General features: G+C 57.7%; 1 protein-coding gene across 2 annotated transcripts in view; it reads right to left on the reverse strand.

Moving 5' to 3' along the window:
• The window catches only part of SORCS2 (sortilin related VPS10 domain containing receptor 2), a 537,438-nt gene extending 529,586 nt beyond the window's left edge, over positions 1-7,852 (reverse strand). For both annotated transcript variants that reach the window (XM_055246055.1, XM_063619723.1), the window contains exon 1: positions 7,290-7,852. In XM_055246055.1, the coding sequence (XP_055102030.1) occupies positions 7,290-7,769 (480 nt within the window). In that variant the 5' untranslated portion in view covers positions 7,770-7,852. The remainder of the gene's footprint in view (positions 1-7,289) is intronic.
• Positions 7,853-12,639: the final 4,787 nt, after the last annotated feature.

The following is a 12,639-nucleotide window of genomic DNA, read 5'->3' on the forward strand; positions in this document are numbered from 1 at the left end:
CAGAGCCAGAGGCCATGTGGAGCAGCATGGAGTGCACCCCTGGGTCCGGCTGGGATCTGGGCTCACAACCACAACTCTGGACCCCTCAGTCCAGCGGCCCCTGGTGATCCCGCTTCCCACCCCAAACCTGAAAGTCCCTGCAGTGGCCTGGAGCATGGACATGGAGCCTCCTTTTGAGCACTTCCAGCGAGGGGGCATCGGGGCCTCCAGGGCAGCACGAGAGCCCATCCACACTGCTGCCCTGCACGTGGGGCAGCTGAAGACAATCCAGCCTCCCCCAGCTCTGCGCTTCCCCACCATGCACCAGAGGGGTGGACTTCCAGCCCAAAGTTTCTATCCCATGACCCCTCCTGCTCCCATTCCCTGGGAGTGTCAGCCCCTCAGGCAAGGACCCAGCAAGGCAGGGCACCTTAGGTCAGGTGATTTCAGGGAGTGGGAGAGTGGGTTTGGGAGCTTCTCAGGGGTCCTCAGAAGCGACAGGAACAGACCAGCACTTGAGGGAGTACACAAGAGAGGACAGAACATGGGGGATCCACAGTCAAGGTCTCATCTGTTGAATTTGGATGAGAACACAAACCAAGGCAGCTCCCCATCCCAGAGTGGCCCACCCCACCCAGGCCAGGGACGCGGGTCTATGCAGGCCAGACCACAGCAAGCGCCTCCCTCAGACCCCAGGCAGGAAACACCATGGGCAGGAGCCCTGCTCGGACAGCCCCTGCTTCATAGCACAGGCAATGGCCACGGGCAGCCCCTCCACCAGGCCCACCTGCCCTCTACACCCCAGAGATCTCTGCTGCTCCCCTCAGCCACACCTCCCCAGCCTTGTCAGTCATCCTCATCCTCCTCCACCTGTGGCCCATGTAACCCCTCCCCAGGTGAACTGAGCTTCCTCTGCCCCACCTTGCCCTCCCTGCATCTGTGCCTCCACGCCGGCCCCACCTCACTCCTGAATTGCATCCCTAGGGCTCTCTGTCCCCACCCCACTTTGGACCACAAGCACTTCAAGAGAAGGAGCCCGTCCCACTGGCTCCAGGCCCTTCCTCTGCACCCCAGGGCTAACACCCGAAACACGATGACCAAACTAGGGCCCAGGTCGAGAGACAGCACAGCTTCCCATCCTCCTGGCTCACAGGAGAATCAGAAGGACGGGACTTCCGCAAAGTGCACCCAGCAGACCCCGTGGGTAAGCACCCAGGAAACAAGGCCTGCTGGCTGCTTCTCACCTTCGCCCTAAAAGCAGCTGATTTGGAGTCAAATGTGAGGCCACGTGGAGGGTTCTGGGCACAACACCCTCCCCTTCCTGCTGGGAGCTCTCAACCCATGCTCTGAATGTCGAGTGACTGGGGCGAGGGCAGAAGCCCTGGGTCACCTTGCAAGCCTGTGATTTGCACGCTGAGATTTCCCCAGACTCAGCCTGCCCTCTGCATGTCCCCATATGCTGCCGCCTCTCTCCACACAGAGTCCCTGGCTCCCTCATGGTTCTTCATCCAGACGCCAGGCCCAGGGTCCCGGACAGGTTTGCCCCGCCAGCAGCCAGCTCCTGACAGCAAGTATGACACGCACTCAGTCCTGGGCACCACATCCCTTGACCTCTGCCTACTTCTGTCTCTCTCCAGGTGGCCGGTGGACACCCTTGGTGATGAGCTGTTATGACAGAGATGCACTTCCTCTGGACGGAGGCCCAGCACTCACAGGCTGACCAGCCACAGCTCAGCCACTGGGGGCCACACCTCGGGATCCAATCCAGCCCCCATCCCAAATGCTGGGAGGCCCACACGGTGGGGGCCTAGAATTCCAGGGTAACGCACGGCAAGTTCAGCAGACTTAAATGCAAAACCCCGAGCTTGGAGCCACCAAGCTGTCCTCTAAGGTTGACTGGAGTTGACATCACAAAACCACAAGCATCGGACACAAGGCTACAAGTCAGCTTTGTCATGGATTTGAACCCGTTCATTTAAGAACTCACATGGTCTCTGCACTCTGGAGGCTGGCCTGGAGCCCAGAAGCCCCGCACCACTCAGGACAGAGAGGCCTGCAGAGCCTGGGCAGCCACGTCCTGTGCGTCCAGCCACGCACCTCTCTCCAGCCCACTCTCCTCTCCCTCAGCCCCCTCCACAGCCCTGGTCCAAGCCTCCCTCTGGCAGCAGCTCCTCCCTGAGCCTCTGTCCAGATGTGTCACCCTGCAGCCCTCACCAGCCCCATCCCCCACACTGCCTCCAGGGCCCTTTCTTGATATCATTCGCTGAGCTCCTGCTGTGGGCCAGGCTCTGATCTGAGCATTTTACATGGAAGATCTCACTTCACCTGCACCACAAACCTATGAGCCTTTACTTCTCCCATTTTCAAGATATGGTCACTGAAGTCCAGAGAATTCAGTCCATTTGCCCCGGATCCCAGAGCCAGAGAGCGGCAGGGCCAGGATACAGAGCCGGGCAGGCTGCCTCTGAAGCTCAATTGCAATGTCCACCACTCCCCACTGCCACACTGACTCTTCAGCCTCACATCTGGGGTCCATCGGGAGCTGATTTTTTAATCTATTTTTTCCAAACTTCTTTTCTCTGGTTTGTCTCCATGCACAATGTATTCACTCTCACTTTACATAACACACACATACCTTCAAAATTCCTACCCCCCAGACCCTGCTCAAGTTGGAATGTTGTTTTCTGGAATGTTCTCCATCTCCTATACACTCCACCTACTCATTCTTTAGGCCAGCCTTGATGCCACCTCTTCCATGCAGTCTTCCCTGATTTCCCCGTCAGCATTATCAGGGAAGGGTGACACTCACCCCCTCACATCCTAGCTGTTCATGTCCATCTGCTGTCTCCCACTAGACTACTCCGAGATCCACTACTAAACTCAGGAGATGCAAAGGGAGCTGAGACCCCTTCCCTGCTATCAGGGTCTGAACTGTGTCACCCTACCAAAATCCATACATTGAAGTCCTTAGCACTTCAAAATGTGACTGTATTTGGAAGCAGGGCCTTTAAAGAGGTAACTAAGTTAAAATGAGGTGGTTAGAATAAGCCCTGATCCAGTATGACTGGTGCCCTTATAAGAAATGCAGATGAGGACACAGGAGATGGAGATGAGGACACACACACACACAGGGGATGGAGATGGACACAAGAAATGGAGATGAGGACACACACAGAGGGAAGACCACGTGGAGACATGGGAGAAGGTGGCATCTGCGAGCCCAGGAGAGAGGCCGCAGAAGGAACCAACCTGGACAATACCTTGATCTCTGACTTCCAGCCTCCAAGACTGCAAGAAAATACATTTCTGTTGCTTCAGCCACATAGTCTGTGGCACTTTGCCCTGGCAGCCCTAGAAAGAGAATTCACCTGCCCTCCAGGAACTCGACACCTGGCAGATGTCATGATGGAATTCTCATGCAAACTTGGGGAGAGGCCATGGGTGCTATAGTAGAAGAAGCTGCCACAGACCATTAGTTCTTGACCTCTTAACTCAGAGAAACAAGTTTCAGAAGCTCTTCTGATGTGTAGCTCTAGCTCTCTAGGTATAAAATATACACAAATATCGGGTTCGTCAAGATTGCAGAACAGAGTGTGGGTAATCTGCTCAGAATCACCTCTGCATTCAACTGCCTTGGATGCCACCAACCATGTAGGCGCAGCACACAGCAGATTCGGACAATGGGCAGAGGGAGGGGAGGGAGAGGGAGGTGGGGGGAGGGGAGGGGAGGGGAGGGAGAGGGAAGGGAGGGGAGGGAGAGGGAAGGGAGGGGAGGGAGAGGGGAGGGGAGGGGAAGGGAGGGGAGAGGAGGGGAAGGCAGGGGAGGGAGGTGCTGATCTTCTTGGGGAACAATGACAGAGGTGAACAAACTGGACCAGGCTGCAGGAAGCTCACGTTCAAGTCAAATGATACATTCAGCTTCAAAGTTGAGGATCAAGTGCCTTGTGGGAAGGAGCCCAGGTGAGCTGTGCTGAAAATAAGCACACTAAGCCCACGATTTCCCAGAAACATTAAGAACAGAATGGGGCACAGCACATTCCCCATAGGGATAACATGAAACTGCAACCCCAGAGGCTGAGAGCCACGCTCTGTCATATTTATCCACCTTCAAATAGCACCGCTGCCTCCAAGGGCAGCTCCAGAGACGCAAAACCCAGAGCTGTATGTGCACAGCCCACTCCAGATCCATAAAAACGCAAGACCTCTTGGTTTCAATGAAACATTAATTTCACACATAACAATTTGTTTCTACAGCTAAACGTCAGACAGGGAGGCGGTGTTTGAACTTCCAAGCAAGTCCCCTTCTCTGTCTCCATGGGAGCAGGCAGAACCAAGCCGTTGGAAGGAAAACCCACATAATGTTCAACGGAGCTGTAGCAATGGGGGCTTTAATCCTGGGACTGCTTCTTGTGGGATGCTCTCAAAAGCCATGTTTTCAAGTCCATCCCCCTCATCAAATGCTCCTTTTAATTTTGAAGAACACCTCATATGGTAAAGTAAACACGCTCTCTGTTCATGTTGACCACATCTGCAGAGGGCGGCGAGCAAGTTAAAGGAAATAAAACGTTAGGAAGACTGCTCAGCAAACCAGCCGCGTGAGTTTCTGTCTGGTTGTAGCTTTCAAAGATGGTGCTTTCGAGCAGACGTGAAATCCACTGCCAGATCCTGGCTAAAATCTTTAGTCCTGTGGTTGCGAGATGAGACTAGAGGGAGCAGAGTACATTTCTAAGACACTGCGTGTGCTGGGAAAACAACACTATGCACGCAACAAGCACTAAGGCAGCGACTTTTTCTTTTAAAGCAGTTTTACTTAGCTCAAGCTAACAGCCTTCCGCCTCTTCTGAGTTTTCTCAGGCAAGGTGAAACTCCTGCAGCCTCGCCTGCTCCCCGAGGTGCAGGATGATCAGGTCTTCCCTGACTGCCCAGTCCGGAGAATGGGTGTGTGAGAGAGGCAGGAGTGGAAGGTGTTGAAGCCCAATGCCTGGTCCAGCATCTGACCCTATGGACACCCACACCCACTACTCACAATGAGGGTGTCCTGGCTTCTACTCCCCGAGTGTTCGCTAAGTGTCAGGCTATATCCAGTGTGCCACACCTCACCCCTGCCCCTCGCCTCATGGTGACCAGAGGACATCCATCCCTTAAAGCTCCTCTCTGGTTCCTTGGACTTTCTGTCCTCACTAAAGAGAAGCCAACATTGGCCCCCACTCACAACCCTCCCCCACCCAACACACACACACACACACCAGCCAGCAGTGAGGATGCAAGCCCACCCAATCACAGAGGAGTCACCCAACCCAGCTGCCGCCCTCAAGGAGCAAAGCCACACAGGCTCCTCTGATAGCCTCCCACCCCCAGTGCCCCATCCCTGCTGGCCCAAGCTCCCTCCTCAACTCTCTCCCAGGAAGCTGCCCTGCACCCAGACTGTGAGGTCAGGACAGGGGCAGGCTGGGTGTCAGCCTATCCCGAAGACAGCTAGCCTGGCCCTTCCCATGGGGCTCCTCCACCCCCTCCCCAGGAAGCTAAATGATAAAGGGGCAGGAGCAAGCTTCAGGGTCAACCACCTCGGCAGATGGGGTAGGGGATTAGAGCTTTCTGGCCCTGTGGGATTTGCTTTTTGTGTTTATTTGGTCCTTTGAGCTCTCAGTTTCTGGGTTACCTTTCCACCTGAGTTAGAACTTATGGTACAGCAGACACTGTTTGTTCACAAGTACCTGGCATCAGACCCCTCTCCCAAAGTGCAGATGGAGAGAACACTCCCAGGGCTCTTCTAGGGAGGTGGCACCTGCCACCTCTGCAAGGCACCCCAGCCGGCACCCTGACTGCCCCCTGCTGGCCCACTGCACCCAGGGAGCCAGCTCTCCCCTCAAAGGGCTGCTAGTCAGGCTGGAGACGCCAGGAATGACCCAAGACCAGACACTTGGTACCTGTACCCTGATCGACGCTGGCTGGTTGGGGAGCTGGGTCTGGGTCAACTATATTCATTCAGTGCTGCCCCTACCCCTGCCCTGACACACTCATCTGCCCACCTCATCCCTCCTCCAGCACAAAATCACAGCTGCCTAGGAGTAGCCCAGCAAAGCTGGACAGAGGAGATGGGCACAAGTGACCACCCAGATTATGCCCTTTCCTGGCTCCAGAGGCCACTGCTCCCCACCCATGCCACTGCCAGTGCTTACAGGAACCCTGGTCCTTTGGGAAGCGAGAAGAGGTCTCCTAGGGGACCCCAGGAGACAGCAAGGCACAGAAATGAGGGGAGGCTTCCATTTCCCCTCCCCATACAGATGTACCCTCCTCTGGGGATTCATGGTTGCCACCTCCCTACCCCAATCCTTCTCTGGAACCTGCAAAACTAGAGCCCCACCAGGGGCTGCCCCAGGGTGACTTCAGAGTGGCCCTTGGCCCTTTTGCGGGGGTTGAGGGGAAGTGGGGAGTGAGGCTGAGGCAGCCCCCAGGGGAATAACCTAAAGGGACCCTCTGCCTCCTACATGCACCACCAAAGGCCAGAGGAGGCAGGATCTGGGAAGGGTGGGAGCCCCAGGCTGTGGGTGGAGGAACAGGGGGTCCCCAACAGAGGTGGCAAACTTCCAGCTGGAGCAAAGCCAGAGTAGCCAGGAAGGTGGGGGAGGGCAGGGAGTTTGCCGTGCCAGCGCCACACAGGTCCCCAGCACAGTGTGGGGATGAACCCAAGGGGGTACGCGGGTCGCAGTGCATCTAGGCGGGGCGACCGGCAGCAGGAGCTCAAGACAGCAGCGGGTCACACTAGAGTACCCCGGGGAGAGGGGTAACCCAGAAATCCCAGAGTCCCAGAATAGGATTCGAGCTGACCGGGGAAGTCCCGGAGCCTGCGGAGGCGCCACCACGGAGTCCCTGGTAGACCAGGGAGGGAAGGATCCCGGAGCCCAAAATCCCAGAACGCGACGCTCAGCTGGTGGAGTCTGGGGGCAAGAGAGGTAACGCCGAGCTGGGCTGACCCTCAAGGACCTGCAGGCTCCCGCAGCCTCTGGGGACCTCCTCCGTAACCCAAGACCTGGAGGCCAGTGGGGGAGTATCAGAGGTGGCCCAGGATCCCGAAATCTGTGGGAATGTCCCCTGCGGTGAGACAAGCGTACGAATCTGAGGACCTCTCCCCAAGTAACCAGTGACCAGAGGCCAGTAGGGGCGCGGCCGAGTTGACCCAAGTGCCCAAGTCGCCAAGAACGCCCCTGATGACCATAGTGGGGATCTGGGGTGGGGGCCGTGGCGGTCCCGCCGGGGTGTCCCGCGGTGTCCCGGGTAGGGGCCGCGGCGAGCGCATGGAGGTCACTTACGCTGCTGTTCTCGCCTGTCCAGTGCACCATCGCCTGGTTGTGTGTCGCGTCCCCCTTGAGCACGAACGACGTGCTGATGAGCGAGACTTGCGCCCGCGAAGCCACTCCGGCCAGCGGCGCCGCCCGCTCCCAGCGCCGGTAGCCCACGGCGGGGGCGCCGTCCTCGCCGGGACCCGGAGCTGGACCGGGACTCGGACCCGGGGCGCCTGGCTCCGTGCCGCGCGCCTGCCGTGCTTCGCCGCCACCGGGCTCCGCGCGCCCCGCGGGAGGGCTCCGCGGCACCCGGCTCAGTTGGGCGTAAGGACCCAGGCGCCCGGGCTCGGGGGAGCGCCCCGCCGCCCCGCAGACGCCCAGCAGCAGCAGCAGCAGCAGGAGCGGCCGCGAGCGCGGCGAGCGCGGCGGCGGCGGAGCCCCGGGGCGCGGGGCTCGAGCGGTGGGGCCGGCGCCCTTCGGGGCGCGCGAGGGCCCCCGGTGCGCCATGGTCGCCAGGGGCTGCAGCGGAGCCGGCGGCGGGGCGGCGCGGACGAGGGGACCTCAGCCGGGAGAGCAGGAGGGCGCTGGGGAGCGCGAGCGAGAGCGCAGAGAAAGGAGCCGGCGAGGGGAGGGAGCGGCGGGAGGAGGGGACTCGGCGGCCCCGGCGCCACCCGCGACGCCGAGCGTGCACCGCCACCTGCCGGCCGGCCCGCCACCCAGACGCTCGTGGGAAGCCCGGGGTACCGGAGCGCGGCCCCACCTCCAGGCCAGGATCCCCTTCCCAGCTCGGTGGTTCCTCCCGTCCTCCTTCCCGGCTCTCCCACCTCTTCCACTCCTCCCTCCCTCTCTCCAGGTCCAGCCATGGTTCTGGGGCTCTGGGCTCCCGCTGGGAACAGCCAGGTCCCCGTCCAGGAACTGACAGCCTGAGGGAGACAGACCAACCCAAGAGGACATATTTATAGGCAAAAGAACTCTGAGCTAGAACCAGGGCTCCCTGCGCAGATTATAAAGGGTTCTCCTCAAGGGGCCTCTGAAGAGGTGGCAGTGGAGAAGGGCTGAGGCCCATGAAGGTCCCTGGGGAGACTTGCTAGGCTGCCGGAGCGGGGTGGTGGGGGCAGTGCAGAGGCCCCTAAGGTGTTCTCAGCAGAACTGCCCCAAGGACAGCCAGGCCTCTGGTTCACACATTGGGACGTGCAGCGGCTTCATCTCCCAACCCAGGGGCCACGAGGGAGCTACCCTGAATAGGACAAGCCCCTGTGTGGGGAGGCGAGGGGAGGGGGCAGGGTTCGAGATCCTAGGGACCTTGCAGGCGCAGTGAGGAATGTGGAAACTGAGGCTCGGAGCACAGCAAGTCCCCACCCAAGGTCCCGTGGCCACTTTAGTTCAGTAGCAATAAAAATGACTTCACAGAGCACCCACCCTGAGTGTCAGATGGGCCTCCAGGAACAAGCAGGGCAGGGGTTCCCAAGACAAGGCCAGGGTCAGAGCCTCTGCCAGGCCAGGGCCATCCTGCCCCCAGCCTTCCCCCAGAGGCCCTGTGCCAGATAGGAGCCCTTGGGCTGGGGTCCCAGTCATACCCCACCTCCCAGCTGGGTCTTTTGGCTCCAGAGAGAGCCTACTGGGGCAGAGGGGCAAGGCCTCAAACATTTGGGAAAGGTGGAGAATTGGGGGTTCTCTCTGGCTCCCAGAGAATTGGAGTACCCAGCACCCTCCCCAGGAAATCATATCCCAAAGCACTGGGCACAGGCTACCTGCGTTCACGCTGTGCCCAGCACTGGGAGTTGGGGGGAGGAGGTCTGGCCAGATGCCTAAGAAGGCCCCACACTCTGAATGTGTCCCCTCTCACCCCACCATGTAAATCCTGAACCTGTCAGGTTCAAACCCAATGGGAAGAGGGAAGGGAGGACTCTGCAGCTGTGGGAACATCTGGTCTCACACAGGAAGCAGAAAAGAACAGAGTGGGGTCAGTGAAGGGTGGAGGGGAGGGGAGATGAGGAAAAGTGGGGGACCAAAAGAGGGCTGTAGACCGTGGCTGGCAGGAGAGCACTGCACATGGACGAGACGGTTCGGTTCTACCCCAGCTTAGACACGAACCACCACGGGGTCCTTCCTTAAACTCCCAAGCCTCCGTTTTGGCAACTGTAAAGGAAGAGGCTGCACAATCTCTGGGGTCTCTCTCAGTGTTAACTGGTTTTTTTTTTGTTTGTTTTAAATAAAAAAGGCCTCCAAGTATTATCCTCAAGAAACTTGGCCGGGTGCAGTGGCTCACACTTGTAATCCCAACACTGTCGGGGGCCAAGTTGGGAGGAATGCTTGAGGCCAGGAGTCAGAGACCTGCCTGGGCAACATAGTGAGACCCCATCTCTATAAAAAACGTCTAAAATATTAGCTGGGTGTGGTCCAAACTACTTGGGAAGCTGAGGTTAAAGGATCGCTTGAGCCCAGGAGGTCAAGGCTGCGGTGAGCCGAGATCATGCCGCTGCACTCCACTGTGGGAGAAAAAGAAGGAAGGAAGGAAGGAAAGAAAGGAAAGGAAGGGAAGGGAAAGGAAGGGAAGGGAAGGGAAGGGAAGGGAAGGGAAGGGAAGGGAAGGGAAAGGAAAGGAAAGGAAAGGAAAGAAGGAAGGAAGGAAGGAAGGAAGGAAGGAAGGAAGGAAGGAAGGAAGGAAGGGAGAGAGAGGAAGGGAGGGAGGGAGGGAGGGAAGGAGAAACTTGACAGGGTTAGTTATTAAGCACTTACCAGGTGCTGGGCACTTTCCCCCGGGCTTGAAAGGACAATGGGGACTCTGCTCTGGGGGCTGCTGTTGCAGGCCATATCTCATTCTCACGACCAGGCTGGAGCAGGTGTCACTGTCCCCATTTTACAGAGGAGGAAACAGACCCAGAGACATTCCGTGACTACACAAGGTCACCTGGTCAGTGTGTGTCAGAGGCCAGACTCCAACCCAGGTGTTCTAACCCCGAGGTGGCACTCTTTACACCACCTCAACTTGCTTGTCATCTGTGCGTTTGCCATGGTGCGTTTGTCATCTGTGTGTTCCGGGCTCTCAGGCACCTTACATCTATGGGGCTCAGACTCGGGCTGCCTAGCCAGGCAGGGCAGCAAAATGAGCTCATCACCACCACCCTTCAGCTCAAGGGGAGGCTCAGTCACTGAGTGACTTGGTCAGTCACGTTAAGTCCCCAACAGATTGAGGAGAGAGTCCCGAGCTGGAATGCAGTTGGCGTGACACCTAGCTACTGATCTTTCCAGAACAATCGCTGCCTCTGCCCTAATGAGGCTGCAAGACATTGGAAAGAGCAAGGCTGATTCTCCCCTTCTGTGGGTCTGAGCTCAGGGCCACTTTGACTGTCCCAGACCACTCAGTCCCCACCTGCTGGACACGCGGACACAGTGATGAGGGAGACAGACAAGGTTCTCACGCTCACGAGAAGCCTAGTGGGGAAAACTAATTTCAGCTGGAACTAAGTGCCCAGGAGAGGACAGTGCGGCCATCCGAGAAGAGGTAGGGGTGCTCAGGGGTCAGGGAAGCCCTGCTCCCTTAGGAAGTGACATTGAGCTGAGGATCGAGGCCCCACCCAGGCATCGCAGGAAGAGCGGGGATGGCGACCCCGATGCCGATGCCGGAGCTGGCATGTTCAGGTAGGAGCAGGCACAGGGCTTGATTTGTACTCAGTCGGATGGAAAGTCGCTGGGGCGCTTTAAGCAGTGGGCTGAGGTTATGAGCATGTTTACAACCATCATTCTGGCCACGGTGAGGACAGGCACAGGAAGCCACTTAGGAGGCTACTCCTCCCAGGTCCAGAGAGAGGCCGTGGTGGCTGGGAGCTGGCAGGCAACAGAGGAGAGAATGCAGGGAAACCCACAGGGACCCATCTGCCACTCCCAGGTGCCTCCTACCTGCCTTGCACTCACCCTCCTTAGTGACCCACATCAGGGACGGAGGGACTCAGGGGCTCCGGTGCCGGGGAAAGACATGGGAGAGTGTAGACAGCAAAGGAGAGCTGGTTGACCCCTCCTGACATGCCCTGATGGGAGAAGAGCACACGGGACGTCTTCAGGAGCCACAGAGTTGGTGTCAGCGGTACTCACTGAGGAAGCCAAAGGCTCAGAAGGCATGGGGGCGTGAGTGGCTGATGGAGGCGCTGTTTGTGAGGACCCCACAGGCGCTGCAAGATGGACAGAGCCACATGCAGATGCTTGGGCTCAGCATCCAACACTCAGCTGCATCAGGTCAATAGTAAACGCTGTCCAGGGCTAAGAAACCTAACAATTTTTCACAACGCAAGGACCCTCAGCATGCCCCGCCTTGCTCTCTCATCTCCTTCCCTTCTCTCAGCTCCAGGCTGGGCACTGGGCTCCAGCCTGAATCATACCTGGTGCCTGCTCTTGGAGACTTCACAACCTGATGGGGAGGCACACAGGTGAACAGAGAGTGACATTAGGGAAACAAGTGCTCCCACAGAGGTGCCTGGAGCTAAGGGAAGGGAGAGCTGCTGTCTGGGGCTGAGGGAGGAAGGCTGCCCGGAGGACACCCTTCAACTATCCTGCCAGGTAATAGAGGCAGCAATGATCATAAATGCTACTGAACACCCACCATGGGCTAGGCACTGTTCTGGATGGAAAGACTCACTGAACTTCACAACGCCTATATAAGGTAGGTATTTTTTTCCCCAAGTTAAAGAGAGAGAAGGTGAAGTCACAAAGGAATTGAATAAATTACCTCGAGGATTCAAAGCCCCCCTCTCCCATGTGCTGGCCGTGAGGCCCTTCAGCTTCACCCTCACCTCTCTGTTTCTCAAACTGCCTACCTGAGAAATGGGACCAGCACCATCTACCTTAATGAGAACTGATTCGACATGCTGATTCCTGGGCCCTACCCAGACTGGAAACTCTGGGGTAGGGCCCAGGCATCTGTTTTAACATGCCCTTCTGTGCTTCTGGCACACCCCCAAGTTGGAGAAGCACTGTGCTAACCCTGTGGCTCCAGACCCAGGCTGCTCATCAGAATCATGTGAGGAGATTTAGAAAAATCCTGCTTCCCGGGTCCACTTCTGCCTCAGGCTCGGTGAGGGTGGAGCTCCATTATTCCTTCTTCTCTAAACTCCCCCACGTGATGCCAATGTGTGACCAGCAGGGCATGCTGCCCCATGGCATGGCTTTTCATCAGGATTCATGAGAGAAGAAATGCAAACGCCCAGCACATAGTAGGACTCCAAAACCTGGTGGGGCCAGGTGAGCCCCAGTCCAAGCTTCTTGGCTTCAAGAACCAAGCTGGCCTCCCCATTCCACGGCAAGCCTGCTAATCCAAAAAGAGATACTTTGTGTTTCCGACTTTTAATCATACCACTTGCTCATTAAAAGTCCCAGGCTTTTC

The sequence above is a fragment of the Symphalangus syndactylus genome, chromosome 16 (assembly GCF_028878055.3).
Source record: "Symphalangus syndactylus isolate Jambi chromosome 16, NHGRI_mSymSyn1-v2.1_pri, whole genome shotgun sequence".
In the NCBI taxonomy this organism is placed as follows: Eukaryota; Metazoa; Chordata; class Mammalia; order Primates; family Hylobatidae; genus Symphalangus; species Symphalangus syndactylus.